Here is an 18,814-nt window from a genome sequence, read left to right as displayed (position 1 = left end):
TTCTAGAAGTGTCTCACTTAACCAAAATGATTACCAAGAATTTTCACCAGCCAGTTGTGGTGGCACACATCTCTAATCCTGGTGCTAGGGAGGCAGAGGCAGATTTCTATGAATTTGTGGACAGCCTATGTATGGGAGTTCAGGCCAGCTGGGGCTATGTAGTGAAACTCTGAAAAACAAACACAAAAACAAAAGCCCACTCAAACAAATCAAAACAAAGACCAACCAGTTCTCATCATCTATCCAAAGAAAATATCAAAATCATGCACTGCAAAGCATTGCCTTGTAATATCATTAAGTTCGTTGCCAAGCTATATGCAACATCGAGCTAATTCAGTGCTAATCTGGTATTGTGCCACACCACTTGGTTCCCAGGCCATAACTGTACACAGTGTGAGCCCTTGTTCCTTTAAAGGTCATGATATATAATATCCTATCCAGCATTCCTCTAGCAGCAAGTAGCTAACTTCTGCTAGGAACAAAGAGGGAGTTTGCAGAAATTCTTATTGTGGCACTTACAGCCAGAAAAGCAGCAGAGAAAATGTCCAAAGTGGTGCCCCCTACTGTTTTTGCCCATGGCTCATTTTTCCTCACACCACAAAGAATTTCCTCAACCGGAAGTTCCCTGATAGTCACGTGCCAGAAGGTGATGAAATCGGGTACCGTAACTAGCCAATGAGAATTGTCCCCTGGGAAATTAAGTCCCGCCCCCAAGCAAAGTTCTAAAGGCGGGTAATCGGCATTTTGAGGAAAACTGCTGCTTGACCTGAAGTAAAAGTGCTCTCCTGGCAACAGTAGTTCAGAACTAACATTTCTTCTAGGCACTGACACCCTGAAACATGGATCAACTCTGCAAGACAGTTCCTAACTTTCTCACAAAACTGTGGGTATTAGTAGACGACGCCGTCTTGGACCATGTGATTCACTGGACCAAGGTAAAAGATGCGTGGGCGTAAGGAGAGGGATGTAGCTTCAGAAAGAGTCTGTTTTGGGTGCGGGAAAATTTCAGACAGGTTGAAGGACAGAGGCACAGGCCATTATTGCAACCCCCACAGCACTTTGGTGGATATTAAGTTTCATAAGAAGATGATTAAGCCTCACTTCACCCAGTGCTGTGATTCCTGGCCAAAAAAAAACCAAAACAAAAAAAAACAAAACAAAAAAAAACTATGCTCATTTTCTACTTTTTTTTTCTCTTCAGAATCACTAAACACATGCTACACTAGTTAAAAAGTCACTCAGAATCGGACAGCTTCACCATAAAACTATGAGTAGCACATACTCCAGCTTTCCTACTAAAAGCACAAATTACAGAATTTATTGGGTTTTATTCTGTGGTACTTGATATGAATGTGAGATCATACAGTATGTTATGTGAGTACTCTACTGAGCTATAGAGCTAGCCTTTACTATTTCTTTCTTTGAAAGAAAGATAAGGTCTCAGTATGTATCCCTGGCTGCCTTAAAACTCACTGTGTAGATCAGGTTGGGGAAAAGGAAGCCAAGTGTACCTAAGCTGGATGTTCCAGGCCTAGCTACTGTCACAGTTTCTGAGAGAATTTGTGATACACATCATTTTATCACTGGGGCATTGTTAGCCTCTCATTGCATGAGCTGGGTGAATTATGAATGCACTTTTTTTCACTGGATTTTGATTTATATTTAGCTTCTAATCACTCTGAATGAGGACAAAATCTTGTAGAATCTGTTAAAGGCTAATTGTGGCTACTTCTCTAATGTAATAGTCATTGTGGCATTATGTCCATTTGTTTTTAAAACAGGGTCTTACTCTGTAGCCTAGGTTGGTCTTAATTCAAGATTATCTTGCCTCGGCCTGCCCAGTGCTGGTAATACAGGAATGTACTATCACACTCAGCTGAGGTAGAACTTTTTATTAATAAAATGTCAAACATAAATGTAAAGTAGTATAATGAATTGCCAAGTACCACAACTAACTTCAAGTAATGATGAAGTCATAGTCACTCTTGTTTCGTAAACAGCTTACTCATAATTCATTTGAAGAAAAGAGTGGGTGTCATCTTTAATTTTTAACTTCTTCATGAATATACATTTTGAGAGGACTGACCAGACACCATAACAGTCTTCTTTTAGAAATCAGTCCTCAACTTCAGTTTCCTGAGACTGAGCAAGCAGTTTTTGAGGAAACCACAAACAAAAGCCAATCAGTCTCTAACATTCCCAACAGCAAGGACGTACTACATGTTCATGTACTACATGAACCAGGCCTAAGCCAGCCCCTGCAGTCAGCACATACTAGGCCTTCACAGTCAATAAGCTCAAGGTAATAACCAAATAAGGACAAAGACTGGGACTTGTCCAGGACTGCCACAAAATAGAAAACTGTAACCCTGACCAGCCCCTAACTAGCCCTAGCCAATTAAAACGTACTAATGTGATTGCCACTTATTTAAGCCAATGATATCTGAAATGACCTAACTGCCCTAGGAACTCTCCTTAGTTGTGCTTAAAAGGAGCCCACACATCCCTCTCAGAGTCGTCCCTGCCCCAGCATGCTGGAATCTTTCTCAAGATAATAAACACTATTGCTTATTGCATATGTGAATGTCGGTCTTTTGTCAGACTTCTCCAAGACTCTAACAGCTTTAAAACAAAAGAAATATTAAAGTAAATATTTTATATTTAAAGAAATTAGAGCTGGGATGTAGGTCAATGGGAAAGCACTTATCTATCACCTGGACTCATCACCAAAACCACAAATGTATTGATAACAACTTATTAATTAATTAAATTGGCTCAAAGAGTTTAGAGCCAATCTTTCTATCCCACTGAACCTTACCCTGGGATTTTCATAATTATGAATTTATGCAAAGATCATGGTTGCTGTTTCCATGTCATACATAGAAGACATACTCTCAAAGCAAATGTCCTAATCCTCTAGCACTTAGACTCTTCCTAACCCATGTTCTGCAGTGTTCCCTGAGCCCTGTGTGTAGAAGTTGTGTTGTTGCTGTATCAATTGTCTCTGAGTGCTGAACAGCCAGTTAAGAATTTCATCTTGAAATGTTATGATTTTCTGCAATGCTCTTGGTTTACTGAGAAAAAATAATTCTGTTAGGATCTGCAAGAAGTCCCATAAAAAACCACCATTCACATACACAATCAGCAAGAGCATTTAATGAAAAATTCCAGCATGCAGGAGTCAACCATCTGACACAGTGGCCAATGGCAACCCTGAGAGAAGCTTGCAGGCTCCTTTTCAGCAGGATTGGGGGAATTGTAGCTGTGGTTAAGTATACTTTGAAGTGATTGAGTATAGACCCTTACTGGTACAGGAATCATTTTATGACTGGTTCATGACATTTGGTCAGTAACTGTGGTTGCAGTGTCAGGGGTCTGTTTGCAGTGTCAGGGGTCTGTCTGCTGTGTCAGGGGTGTGTTTGACTGAAAATAGCAAGAACAGTTTCTGCTTATGGGCAGGTAAGACCCTGATTGGCTAGACTGGACATATTTCCTGAGGGTCTGATTGAAGCCAGATGGGGATCAACATTGGATGGTGGGGTAATATGGCACAGAGGTATTAGTAAACTGGTCCCTGGAAACAAACAAACAAACAAACAAAACAATTGGCCATATGTGATAATAGGGGACCTATGTTTCAGTTTCTTTGATAAGAAGTAGGAGTTACACTTATTTGTAAGGATAAGTATTTAGAATGCAGTTAAGAATTATACTGGTTTAGTAAAGTGGCAATAGGTTCTTCTCTAGGGTCCATGACTTCTAACCATGGTTAATTGGTTAAGTTTACTGTGCCAGATATGAATTCCTTCCTACTGAGTGGACCTTATGTTCAATTAGATGGCTGTTGGTTACTCCCAGAATATAAGTGCCAATATTGTACTTTTCAAATGAGGCATTTTGCTCATTGTTGTGATTATAGACATTATACCTGGATAGGTCTGTTGACTACTTCCTTCCCTTGGGCAATCACATAATACTTCCTGGTACTATGGAAGTTAGACAGCAAGAAGGAGATTTTCAGGTTAGATCCAGCTCAAATATTCTGAGTCCTGTGTCCTAAGTGTGTGTTGTTGTCAGCAATAGGGATGTATCTTCAACCTCTGAGAGGCAACCAAGAGCAACAGCAATAACTATATTTTTTTGGTAGTCACTTGGAATTTCCCATATAAACAACTTGAAAGCAGGTTTCCCATGCCTTGAACTGGAGTTTTTGCTAGATAGTCTCTGGCTTTGAGCGAATACTATCACCCCAACTGACATAATTTCAATTAAACTATACATATATGTATATAATATACGTATATGAACATATTATCTAATTTTATGTAACCACAAGATAATTTGGCTCCCCATCTCCTTTTCAAACGTATTTCGTGTTACTTTTCCCCTCCAGACCAAGTCTCCCCTCCTGTTCTCCCTTTCATAGCACCCATGTCCTACTATTCCTCTCCATAGAGCCTCCCCCTCCCCTTTTTACTTTCTTGGTATTTGTAGATACCAGAAGTGATACAATATATCTATGGGTTAAGAATTAGGACCCGTAAATAAGCAAAAACATTCAGCATTTGTCTTTCTGGGTCTGGGTTACCTCACTCAGTATACTCCTTTAATTTCATATATAAATCTGAAAATTTCTTGAATCCATTTTTTCTTTGTAGCTGAAATATATATATATATATATATATATCCCATTTCCATCATTCATCCATCAGGTGAAGGACATTTTAGTTGTTTCCGTTTCTTAGTTATTGTGAATAAAGAGCTATGAATATGGCTGAGCAAGTATCTGCTGGAGTGAGAAGTCTAGTCCTTTGGGCACATGTGGAACAGTGGTATAACTGGGTCATAAGATTTTGAAGATTATCTACACTGATTTGAGAGTTACTGCACCAGTTTGCAATCTCATCAATAGTAAATGAGGTATCCCCCTTCTCTACATCCTAATCAGCATTTATTGTCAGTTGTTTTCTTGACATTAACTGTTCTGACTAGGTAAAATAAAATCTCCTTCACCAATGTTTTATAAGGAAAAAAAACAAATGAGAAACAGAAATCAAAATCACTAACACTCTCAAATAGAAAATCAAAGAAGTTAAAATGTATAAGAAGTTAATACTGCAAAAATAATATTATAAAAAGAACCAAAGAAAACTGCTACAATACTGTATATATCTTGTTCTTTAGATATATAAAACTTACTTTTACATACAATGCTACCAAAACAGAATATTTGCTTGTTTATGTATAGAATGAAAGCTCTTTTTTGAATATTAAAGATGGATAAAATTTGTTTGTGATGGTGATTTTACTAGGCCATTGCACAGTGGGCCAGAAAAACATTTATAGATTTTTGAAGATGACATATACTGTAAATCTTCAATTAGGATAGTGGACACTCTAGCACTGTTTTTCAACTATTGTATTTTATTTTTTAATTATATGTATGTGATATGTGTGTATGTGTGTGTGCACACACGTGCATATGCACACGTGCATGTACCATGTGAATATGAGTTCCCATGGAGGCCAGGGGAAGGTTTCAATCCCCTGAAACAGGAGTTACAGGTGGTCATGAACTCTCTGATGTGGGTGCTGAGAAACAATTTTGGGTCCTCTGCAAGAAAAGTAACTGCTCTTAACTGCTGAGCTAGTTTCTAGCCCCAAATACCGTTTTTTATAATGAATATAGAAGTACAAAACAAAAGAGAATGATAATTTTCCTACATCTTAGCAACACTGAGATTGAATCAATTTTTAAATAACAGTTTTACTAAGAAATATTGTTCATTTTACTCAAAAAATATAATTTAAAGTTTTGTTAACATGTTTGTAAAGTAGTACATTCATCACCACAATTTTAGACATTTTTTCATTCCTGAATTATAAACCTCTGTCCATTCACAGTCATTCTCCAATGTGAAATCATATTTAAATGTAGGCCATCCTGTTTCAATAATACTTTCATTCAGCTCCAAATCTCAGTTGCTTGTGTAGTGTCCTAAGAGAACATTCAGAAGGTGACTTTTCTAACAACATACCCATTTTAGTGGTGGGACCATTCTTATTAACCGTGCTATGTGAGATGCATAATCAATCACTGCCTTTGGTGAAGTCTTAACCTTTCCTGTATACTCCCTATGTGTGGTTGTTTGAATGAGAAATATCCCCCATAGGACATTTGGTTCCTAGTCAGCGGTTTAGGAGACTCAGCATTCCTGGAAGAAGTATGTCCTTAGAGACAGGCTTTGAGGTTTCATAGTCTTACTGACTTCCAGTTCTCATTCTTTCTGTCTGAAGCTTGTGCTTGAGAATGGTATCTCTTTTCATGGTGCTACAGCTTCCATGCCTTCTTGCCCTGGTGGTCTCTTAAGCACTAATAAATTCTCCCTTCTGTAAGTTATCTTGGTCATAGTGTTTTATCACAGTCACAGAAAAGAAACACACATATATACACACACGCACATACACACACATATAGCGTGTGTACTGATAGATAGATAGATAGATAGATAGACAGACAGACAGATAGACAGATAGATAGATAGATAGATAGATGTTTACAATTTGCTGATAAGACAACACTATGGAGTACTAAATGCATACATATTCATATATGTGTGTATCTCATTTTTTACATTCGGTACTCCATATTGCTACATTATCACCTTTAATTCTAACTTCATTACAGCTCACATACAACATGAAAAGATTCCCCAATAAGGCAAAGCAGTGTCTCCAGCCAACAAGAATCAAGGTCCCTTTGTCTTTAATGTGTGTTCAATGAAATTAGCTCTTGCAGTTCATTTTTCTTATCTGAAAACATAAGATCAATTCTATCCATCATTTGTAAGTGATAAGTCTTAGATGGTTATTAAATTACTAGGTAAGATAATAATGAGCCCAAAGTCCTTTAGTGTATCAGACTTAAAGATCAATAGAAGCTTTGTCTGCCAAGTTTCACTTTGATCATTTTTAGAAAGCCAGAGTGTCCATCTATTATGTAGAGGATATTTAATATGGTGCTTTATGTTAGCAACCTCCTGATTAGATTCTATTTTCTCCTCTTCTATAGGAAAGAAATTAATATGGGTGTTTTTCTCTTTTTCATTTGCCAACTGATATAGTTCTGATCACAAAATGTAAATTATTACTTTCTAATTTTTCTAATTCTACAGATCAAATTTAGGACCTTGTGATGCTGGACAAACTCCTGCCACTGAGCTAATTTCCAGACACCCCTATTTTTTGCTCAGTAGGATCTTATTGTGTAGCGACATTGCTCTTAAACTTGTGGTCCTGTTTCTGCCTCCTGACTGCTAAATTACATATGTGATAATACTCTCAGCTAATTATCTGTGTTTTCTATTTGAATTATTTTTAAGTTATCATACAAAGTAATGGGTCTAATTATGACATTTTAATACATGTCCTTATAATATTTTTCTTATTTATCCCCCTCTCTTACTGCGCTGCCTTATTTTCCAAGCCTCCTCTTGATAGCCCTTCCTTATTCCTGTTTAATGTCACCATGAGCTTTCTGATATATACATTATTTTTCAATACTCACTATTTTATTCTCAAAAAGCTAAAGATGGAGCAAAATAAACAATGTGGTTGAAACATATATCATTACATTTTCTTTCCTTTCATTGTGTATCATTGTCAAGCCTCTAATTAATCAGACACCTCTCACCCAGTTTATAGTTAATGTACTTCTCTAGAACATTTTAAACTTCTTGACTCCTTTCAATTGAGTTAGTTTTTGTGTCATCACAAAGGGTTGATCAAGAAATATAATAATGTGGTATTTTGCAGCTATTGCCTGACTTTCTGTATTAATCTCTAAAGGCCAGCTAGTTCTGGGGAAAGCTAAGGTGGTATAGATTCTGCTCTTACAATAAGTTAGTTTATTAATAATCTTGAGAAGCAGCACCAAGTAAAGATAACCCCATCCTCCTAAAATATGCATACCTTTTATTAAAGTGACTCAGAGACCCTGCTAATGGCTAGACTAGAATAAATGGAAATCCTTGGCTCCAGGGCCAGAGAAATGACTCAGTGGGTAAAAGCGGTTGGTGCACAAGCAGAGGACCTGAGTTCAGATCCTAAAATTCAGGTAAAAATGTGTGTGTGTGTGTGTGTGTGTGTGTGTGTGTGTGTGTATGTGTGTGTGTGTGTGTGTAATACAGGGGCTTTTGTCTACCTACCTAGTACCAGGTTCAGTAAGAAATCTTGGCTCAAGGGAATGAGGTAGAGAAATGGAGCAAGGCACCTGATGTCCTCCTCTACATTCCAGAAGCACATGCATGCATACACAGGCACATACACCTATAAACATACACATACCCCCCACACACACACACACTATCTTGGTGGTTTGGGGGTTTATAATGAGCTATGAAACCTCTAAAGAACAAAACTATCTGTGGAATCTAATGTTTTTTTTCTAATTCTTAGTTGAAGTACAGAATCAAGTTTTTAAAAAATGACATTGAAGTTACTTCATTATTTTATAATTTAATTTAAGTTTAAATTTATAATTTAAGAGAATGAGCAGCATATAAGAATATTATCACCTTTGCCTACTTTAAAATACTTTTTGTTGCAGTCTACTCTTTGGAAAGTAAATAAAGTGGTTATAATGCCATCAATAGATAACTACTATTATCAGCTTATGTAATATTGTTTTGTATGTCTAAATATCTTTTGGGGGGAGCAGGGATGCTAAGGATCAAATTTAGGTAGTCTGTCATTGATCTGTATTATTATCACATACCTCTATCATTTATGAAATGATGCTTTTTACACCCTTTGAAAATTTGCCTTTTTCACTTGAAATATATCATGAGGATTTTCTTACTTATATAGCTTCATTTTCCTTACTGTATAATATTCATTTGTGTAGATTTAGTTATTGTATTAGTATTATGGTAGTTTACAATTTTCAATATTATGTACAAGTACTTATGTAACTGCTCATTATTAAATCTTATCACATATCAGTAATTATTTTCTATACAATCTGGAATTAGAATTTGTAAGCCAAAGCCTGAGTGTTGGGGACTTTGAATACTTACTGTCAGCAATATTAAGACAATTTAAATTCTGACAGTATGATAACCTGTTTATCTGTACTCCTGCTAATTTGCAAACACTGAAGATTAATATTTTCTTTAGTCTTTGTCAATTTGATAGGCAAAAGATTATATCTCATTGTTGTAATTTAAATTTTGAAAACTTTTCTTGAAAACATAATTGGTCTCTTAGTTTTCTGTTGCTGTGATAAAATATCTTGACCCAGGTTGCTTAAGGGGGAAAGTGTTTATTTCAATGCATAGTGCAAAATCACAGTCCATTATGATGGAGGAAGTCACAGTGGCCAGATCTTGAAGAAACTAGTTTCATTGCATCCACAATAAAGAAGCAGAGAGTAAGGAGTGAATGTAACATGCTTCTCAGCACCTTCTCTCCACTTGTATAGTCCAGGCTCCCTGGCTCAGGGAATGGTCCTACCTGCAGATAAGAGGGGTCTTCCCACACCAATTAGCACAGTCAATTTAATCCCCTATAGGCATGATTAGTAGTCCATCTTCCAGGTGATTCTGTATTTTGTCTAGGTGACAACTAACACTAAACATTAAAATTTGCTAATTCTTTTGTTGTTGTTGTTGTTGTTGTTGTTTTTGCCTTTGTTTTGTTTTTTCCAGACAGGGTTTCTCTGTGTAACAGTCCTGGCTGTCCTGGAACTCGCTTTATAGATCAGGCTGGCCTCAAGCTCACAGAGCTCTGCCTGCCTCTGCCTCCCAGTTTCTGAGATTAAAGGCATGGGTCACCATGCCTAGCTAGGCTAATTCTTTGTATTACTACTTCATGCATTTTTTTTGCCCAAGTCTGTGAAAATAAAGTTTCCTTGTATCATCCAGACTGACTTTAAGCCCTCAGTCTTCCTGCTTTATGCTTTCCAAGTGCTGGAATATACAGATATGCTCTACCACACCTTATTTTGCCTGTTTACATTTAATTTGTGAGATTGACAAGCTTTCATGGTCAATCCATTACATTTTCCTTCATGGTATGTCTTTTGCTCATTATCTATATCTTTGTGATATATTTTCCTCCATGATAAAGTATTGAAACCATATCCTTATGCATGCTATGAACATACTCAACTAGTGAGCTATACTTCCAGTGTGAAGAAGTTTTTAATTTGGACATTAAATTTTCACAGGTTTGGGGTTCGTAAGGCATTATTTTGAATTGTTACTTGAGTGAAACCTTACTTTTTTTTTAATGACTGTTTTGACCTTTCTTTATTATAAGGATGGTCACAGCTTTGAGATTGTGAATGAAGAAAACTTTTCCAACGAAATACTGCCAAAATACTTCAAGCATAACAAAATATCCAGCTTTATACGACAGCTCAACATGTGTAAGTATGATTTAATTGTACAAGTACTAACATTTGTCATGAAAATATCCGTTTTATTTTCAATGCATAAATATAAGTCCAAGTTGAGTGGAAGTTCTTAATATAGTGTATTGTTTAAATTCTGCATAGCTTTTTCTATTGATTGAAGTTCTTTCTTACTTTTCTGTTGATGTGATAAAACACAATGACCAAGGCAACTTATAATAGAAAGCATTTAATTTGGACTTTATAGTTCCTGGGGTGTAGAGTGCATGATCATCATGGTGAGATCATAGCAGCATGGCACTGGAGCAGAGGCTGAGAGAGAGCACACATACTGAAACACAACCACAAGACAGAGAGAGCCAACTGGTAATGGTGTGGGCCTTTGAATGCCCAAAGCCTACCTACCCCAGTGACACACCTCTTCCAAAAAGGCCACATCTTCTAATCCTTTCCAAACTGTTTTACCAACTAGGGACCAAGTATTCAAATATATGCACCTATGGTGGCCATTCTCCTTTGAACCACTGAAGTTTTCAAAGATAAAAATTTCCTTTCTGGAAAGATCTGATTTAATTTTTTTAGTTCAGAATCATACAGCTGAATGGGACTAAAGATTTATCTAGTTTAATCTTACTGTGCTGGTGCTGGTGAATGACAACTAAAGAAATTAAGTTTACTTGATCCAGATTGTACAGCTAGGCAATTTGTTACCTTCATTAAATATATTTTAGTTTTCCTATTTCTAATCTTTAAAGTTCTGAAAATCTTGCACATCACAAATATGAATTATACTGTTCCTAGGCCTGATATTTTCAACACCATTTTTTTGTGTTATTAGTATGGAAAATTGTAAGAACAAAAGTTATAAACAAACAAAGTATATTTATGAAAGCAATGGTGCTTAAAATTTGTGTCTTTAATACTTTTAATCTAGTGTTTTTTAAACATTGCCCATATTTAAAATGTGCTATCATTTTATGTAATACCATTATTAAGGTATTTAGACACTTTAAAAAAGTTATTTGTTTTTATTTCTCTCAAAATTTTCTTAATGAACATTTATTATTTTATAGTAAAAGTTGTGTACTATTGTTATAAATATCTTTAAAATACTATCAGATTTCTTTTTGGCAGTAAAATTTTTTATGAGGGACTGACTTGATGTTTACAATTGTTATTCCCAGTCTCTCCTCACTTCATCACAATTAGGGCAAAAGCTTCCATGGCCGTACTGAATGGACTTTGTAATTAACCAATGACTTCCTCTTTGGTGCATTCACTGACCAATCACTGCCTACATTCAAGGCCTAACTGTGAGAAATAGTTTATGATGTGGTGTTTTAAATTATCCACAGTAACAAGCACAGAAACTTCATGTTTATTAACAACACACAAAATTTCACTTAAAATATTTTAAATATACCAACCATAGCTGTAGGCATAGTAAGAAGTAAATATAAAGATTTCTTTATTAACTCTCAAGTTAATATATGTAGTTATTTTGCCCTATTGATTCTCTTCATCTTTCAGCATTATGGCATTACTATGTAAGCAATTTTACTTTAACTACCGACATGATTTATTTTCATACTTACAAAGGAAAGAATCTATTCTCTTAAGTCTTTTTACTTTCGTCAGCTCTTGCAGGTGTTCTATCCTCATTCCCTCCAATATACAAAAAAGAATCAGAAGCCAGGATCACTCATAGTGGGAACATGCAGTATTTTGCTTTCAGAGCCTGAATTATTTCATTTAATAATAATATTAACAATAATTAATAATAATATTTTCCAGTTCTATTCATTTTTCTACAAATTTTATTTTTCCTTATGACTGAGTAAAATTTCATTGTGTATATGTCATATGTCATGTTTTCTTTTTCCATTTGTGTGTTGGTAGAAATCTAGGTTGAATTTATTTTTCCTTGCTGTTATGAATAGAGTGGCAATAAATATAGATATGTATTTGCCCAGGAATGCTGAATTATGCACTAAATATGTCTTACTTACCTTTTGAGAAACTTCCACATAAATTTCTATAGTGGCTACACAAGTGTTCACTCTTATAAACAGTGTCAGCATTTGTTTTCATCTGATTTATAGATGATACTTCAACTATGAAGATAGAGTCTCAAAGTAGTTTTAATTTGCATTTTCCTAATAGTTAAGGATATAGAGCACTTTACAGAACATTTATTGGCCATTTGTATTTTTCCTTTGATGACTGTATCTTCAGTTAATTGGCTCATCTATTAAGAGATAGTTTTTGATTTTTAAGTTATTTTTATATTTATATATTAACCTCCATGTAAAGTAGAGTTGACAAATATTTTTATCCCATTGTGTTAGCTGTTCACATTTTAAAGCTTGATACTGTGATTCCTCCAGTTTTGTTTTCTTCAAAGTTGATTTGACTACTTGCTGTACAGCTTTATTTTTTTCAGCCCCTCCTCTCTCTCCTCTCTTTCTTTTATTCTGCTCCTTCTTTCTTGAAAAATCAGAAGTGTCTCTTTTTATTCTTAGACAATTCCATACACATATGTACTGACTTTTAAAGGATCATTTTCATACCCATTACCATTTTTCATGCTTCTACCTCTCCCATGGAAATACTACTTCTTCCCAATAAATCTTCTGATGGGTTTTAATATCTGTAATCCACTCAATATAAATTAGAATTTCTTGCCCAAGTATAGGTAAGAGGTTATTTACTTGAGCAAGGACAACTTATTAAGTGGCAACAACACTGAAGAAACTGACATCTACATCCCCACCCATAGTCCTTCAGTGACATGTTAGGTTTTGTGAGCCCGTCTCCTTTGCATGCTGATATGGTAATGCAAGTTTTGTCCTGGTAAGCACGGCTGTAGTGAGCTTATGAGTGTAATGGCCGTGTCCATTCCAGAAGATGCTGTTTCTTAGCATTCTGCTTCAATGTTTGGCTCTTGCATTCTTTGTGCCTCCTCTTCAGTGATGTTACCTGAGCCATGGATCAGGTAATAATGGGTACCCCATGTAGGGTAGATCATTCTGTAATCACTTATTTTCTGCACTTTCAACAGTTGTGAGTCTGTGCACTAAGTGCCTCCCATTACAAAAGAAGCTTCTGTTATGAAGGCTGAGAATAACACTAATCTCTGGATACAAACGTACATTATAAAAGGCAGTTTGATATGATCTCCCTTTAACAAAACAGCAGTAACAACTTCTCTAAGGCATAGGACCTACTCAGTCGAGGGCTCTTGATCAGATAAACAGTACCAAGCATGAGGTCCCTTCTGTGGAGTCAGCCACATATTCATAAAAATAAAAGAAAGGTTGCTTATTCCCATAGTTGTCATGACACCTTTGCACTAATGGGCACATCTTGCCACGCAGAACATTATTGGAGCTCATGTGGCCCCAACACCCTACATAGCACCTTCTGACACTAGGAAAACTAGCAAAATCAGAGGAAGCTTCTAGCTCAGTTCCAGCTTGATTTATCTGTGCACTGACTCATATGTATGAACATTTTACTTTCCTTTTTAAAATTAATATTGATCATAGCCACCTTTACTGCCTATCTCCAACTCCACCCCACAAATTCATTCACGTACTTTTCCCTAACATATTGAATCTTATTACTGCTGCCTATATGAACATGGGTGTGGGGTCATTCAGTGGAGCATGATAAACTTACCAATGGCCAATCCCCCAAGTGACTTTCTCTTCTCAGTAGCTATCAACTGCTAGGGGTGGGATACCAAAATCCTTCCTTCATTAATGATGGACTTTTAACTTTCTTGATCTTCTGCAAGTCTTGTGCAGTTAACCACAGCTTCTGTTCCTTCTTTTGTGCAACATCCATGTCATGTCCAAAACATTTTACAGCCCTTCTCTCCATCCTCTGGCTTTAATAGCCTCTTCTCTCCTTCTTTCTCTCTCTCCTCTGAGCTTTGGCTAGTAGAGGTTTATATAGATGCTGATTGATGGCTGTGAACTCATGGTCACTCTTTCTTATCACTTTGATGAGTTATGAGTCTCTAGATTAATCAATGCAAATGTGAGAAAAGAAGGAAAAGAAGGTTCTCTGATCAAATTGAAAGCAACACTAATCTATAGGTATAAACAGACATAGTTAGATGATGGCAGTTTGATAACATGACCACTTAGCAAAATGACAACAATAGAGTTTTTCCATAGGGGCAGTGACCTCCCCAGACATGAACTACTGATTAGGTTTATAGTACCAGGCACGACTTCCCTCTTTTGGAAATGATCTCAAATTTCCAAGTTGTTTGCCCACATAATAGTCATGCATAACTAGGCACATCTTGTTGACATGTCAATATTGTAGGATGCAGAGTTCAAGACTAGATTAAGATGATCCATGCCTTTTCTCTTCCAGCAGCCTGAATAGCACCTCCTGGAACTGGGAAGGTTGATTAATAGAAAGTTTCCTCGTCAGTTTGAGACTAATTTCTCTATGTCTTACAAACAAAATGTGTGGTGTCTTCAGCAGTAGGTCTTCACATCTAGTTATGGTGGGCAACCAAGAGCAATGACAATAGTCTTTGCTCTTTTGGGTGCATGGGGTCTCCCAGACCAATAATTCATAGGAAAGTAAACTATGCCTGGTACTGAGATTTTAGTTTAATAACCCATGTCTTCTGGGGGCAGCATTGTCCACTCATGAAGGGTAACTGTTTATTATACTCTTTTACAAAACAATACATTTAATTAGCTTACAAATTAGTGGGATTTTACATCTGTAGATTTGGCTATTCTTCCACTCCACTCCCTCATTTTCCCCATCTCTACCCCCATTCCCACTTAAGGCTTTAACCCTCAGTATCAACCTAATTTTTTTTCAGATCATATATGTTCAACTGTAGCCTCTTATTACATTTTTTACTTGCATGCAAGATTATAGGTTTCCATATAGCATTTTCATATGCTCATTATTTGGTTAATCTTTCCCCCATCCCTTTTCCCCAATTTCTCTACCCAACTTCTTTGACCCTTTCTGGCTCTAATATTCTCTTTTACTTTCATTTTACCTGGATCCACATTTGAGGGAAACAATGTGGTGTTTGTCTTTCTGGGACTGGGTAATTTCACTCAGTAGAATGCAGTCCAGTTCTACCCATTTACCTGCAAATTTTATTTTATTTTTCTTTGTAGTGGAGAAATTCTATTGTGTATGTCTACTACATTTTCTTTACCCATTCATCAGCTGATGAACATATAGTTTGATTAATTAATAATTAGAAATGAATTATTATAATTAAAACAGCAATGAAGACAGATGTGTAAGTATCCCAGTAGTAAGGAACAGAGTATTTCAGTGTATACCCTTTAGTGATATAGCTGGGTCATGTGGTAGATATAACTTCAGGGTTTATGTTTTGGTTTTAGTTTTATTCTTTTCTCATACAATATTTCCTGACCACGGTTTCCCCTCCATCAATACCTCCCAGTTTCCTTCCTCCACCTCCACTCACCCCCCCACCCCACCCCAGATCTACTGCTCCTCCATTTCCCTTCAGAAAAAGGCAAGCTTCCCAAGGATGTAACAAGTTACAATAAGACTAGGCACATACCTTCATATAAAGGCTGGACAAGACAACCCAGTAGGAGGAAAGGGGTCTCATGAATAGGCAAAAGAGTCAGATACACACTCCACTTCTACTACCAGGAGTCCCACAAGAACACCAAGCTACACAACCATAACATATATGCAAAGGACTTAGCACAAATCCATGCAGATGCCATGATTGTTACTTCAGTATTTTTGAGTCCCTTACTTTATTTTTTTTTTAGAAACCATCAGCTCAATTTTCAAAGTGGCTGCAGTAGTTTACACTACACTCCTAAAAACAATCTATAAGTTCTCCCTTTTCCCCACATCTACACTATCATTTATTGCTAATTGCATTGCTGATGATGGCCATTCTGTCTGATGAGACAGAATCTTTTTTTTTTACACATAGATAACTTAAACAGAAGTTTCTTTTTTTTTTGGTTTGGGATTTTATTATTATTATTATATTTGTGTTTTAATTTTAGACATCAGCCATCTATTCCCATCTCCTCCAGGGCCAAGACTCCCCTGGGGATTCATTTAAACCTGGTGGATTCAGTACAGGCAGGTCCAGTCCCCTCCTTCCAGGCTTAAAGCCATTTTAATCTTCATTTCCCTGATAGCTAAGGATATTAAATACCTTTAAAGTATTTATTGGGCATTTTATTTTTTCTCTTAAATATTTTTAATTATTTTGAGATTATAATTACATCATTTCCCCCTTCCCTTTTCTCCCTCCAAACTGTCCTATATACTCAGCCTTTCTTCCATTCAAATTCATGGGCTCTTTTTTCACTAATTGTTGATATATACATATATGTATATACATACATATCCCTATATACATAGATCCAACCTGCTCAGTCTATATAATGTTATATTGATAACATTCATATTCATAATTCACACATATATGAAAACATGTGTATGAATATTTGTGTATTCTTATATATTTCTTCAGGGTTAATTATTTGGTATTGGATAACCAAATAGGTGCTCTTCCCTAGGGATGAGTATCCCCCCTGCTCTCAACATTTCTCAATTGCCTATAATTCTTTTTGTAGGCTTGAAGCCTTCTGAGCTTTTGCTCATCTACCTTAGAATGTCTATTGTTGCTAACCTTGTTTAGTTCATATGTAGGTAGTCATGTTGCTGAGAATACAGGTGTAGATTCTGACATTACTAGGAAGCACAATTTTCTTTTTTTTTAATTTTTCTTTATTAAGAAATTTTCCACTCACTCCACATACCACCCACAGATCCCACCTCCTCCCTCCTCCCACTCCCAAGCCCTGCCTCCCAACAACACATCCCCACATCCCCCAAATCAAGGTCTCCCATGGGGAGTCAGCAGAGCCTGTCACACTGAGCCTAGGCAGGTCCAAGCCACTTCCCACTGCACCAAGACTGTGCAAGGTGCCACACCAGAGACACTGGATTTCCAAAAGCTTGCCCATACACCAAAGATGGATCCTGATCCCCCTGCCTGGGTGCCTCCCAAACAGTTTGGGCCAAACAACTGTAGGAAGCAGGATTTTTCACAGCAAACCCTGTGTTCCTCTATTTTTTTTTTTTTTACAAGGTTTCTCTATATAGCTTTGCACCTTTCCTGGAACTCACTCTGTATCCCAGGCTGGCCTCAAACTCACAGAGATCTCCCTGCCTCTGCCTCCCGAGTGCTGAGATTAAAGGGATGCACCACCACCACCTGGCTCTTCTATCTTTTACAGCTTTCTGCCACTTCTTCTGTAATGTTCCCTGAAACTTGGGTTCAGGGTGTTTTATAGATATGTCCATTGGGAATGCACTCCATAACTCTGCATTTTGATTGGTTGTGGTTTTCCATAATGATTTCTATCTGTTGTAAAGAGAAGTTTCCTTGATGAGAAGTGAGGAGCACACTTATCTGAGGGAATGAGGACAGATATTTAGTATGTAATTAGAGATTGCTTTAGTTTAGTAGAGTGGTAGTTATAGATTTTCCCTCAAGATCCATGACTTCACTAGCCCTGTCTAGTTTGCTAGATTTCCAGTGTCAGGCATGATTTTCCTCTTGTTGAGAGGGTCTTCAGTCCAATTAGAGAACTGTTGGTTATTGCCAAGCTGTGCTTGCTACTACTGTACCCATAGGGTTAATGTACCATTTTGGTCTTTATAGTTAATAGACCTCATAATCTTGTGATGTTGGTTTCCTGTTTTGGAAGCTTCCATTTTACCTTCTGGTACCATGAAAGCCAGTCCTCAGGCCTCCCTGAGGCATTCAGGTGAGTTTCAACTCAAAGTCCTCTGGGCCCAAAATGTATGGGGTTTTCAGCAATAGAGAATTAACTTCCACATATAAGGGGTGGCCAGGCTCAATAGCAATAGCCTGTAACTTTCTGGGAGCCTCTTGGATAACCCTGACAAACAACTCAAAAGAGGGACCCTGCCATCTGCTGTTAGGGTTTTTGATAGATAGGTTTTGGCTCTTGGAGGGAGCATTTTAAGCCTAAAGGCTTACATGACTTTTTGAAGGTAGAGAGTTAGTAGTATGATTCCTTATGACTTGTATTATGCCATATATCTTTGCTGTTGTTTTACTCTCTTATTTATCTCCCTCCAAATTCCTATTTAGAGCCAGTATTTTCCCATTTCCCCAGTCAAGCACATATACCTTGCTATTCCCCTTTCTCTCCCACCACCACACTAGCAATGGTTCCTTTTTTCTTTCCTGGTCTTTGAACTTATTCCAAGATCTGTGCTCTCATCTCAAGATTTGGTGCTAAAAACCTGAGATGAGAGAGAACAAGCGATATTTAGTTTTCTTGGTCTGGGTTACCACACTCAATATAATGT

General features: G+C 36.9%; 1 protein-coding gene across 1 annotated transcript in view; it reads left to right on the top strand.

Annotated features, from left to right (window-relative positions):
- The first annotated feature begins 839 nt into the window (after window positions 1-839).
- The window catches only part of LOC118573673 (heat shock factor protein 3-like), a 57,429-nt gene continuing 39,454 nt past the window's right edge, over window positions 840-18,814 (top strand). Inside the window, exons 1-2 of the mRNA XM_036173960.1 lie at window positions 840-935; window positions 10,321-10,429. Coding sequence (XP_036029853.1) covers window positions 840-935; window positions 10,321-10,429 — 205 coding nt within the window. The remainder of the gene's footprint in view (window positions 936-10,320; window positions 10,430-18,814) is intronic.

Source organism: Onychomys torridus, chromosome X, assembly GCF_903995425.1.
Source record: "Onychomys torridus chromosome X, mOncTor1.1, whole genome shotgun sequence".
NCBI classification, from domain to species: Eukaryota; Metazoa; Chordata; class Mammalia; order Rodentia; family Cricetidae; genus Onychomys; species Onychomys torridus.
This window is presented reverse-complemented; position numbering and strand designations above follow the sequence as displayed.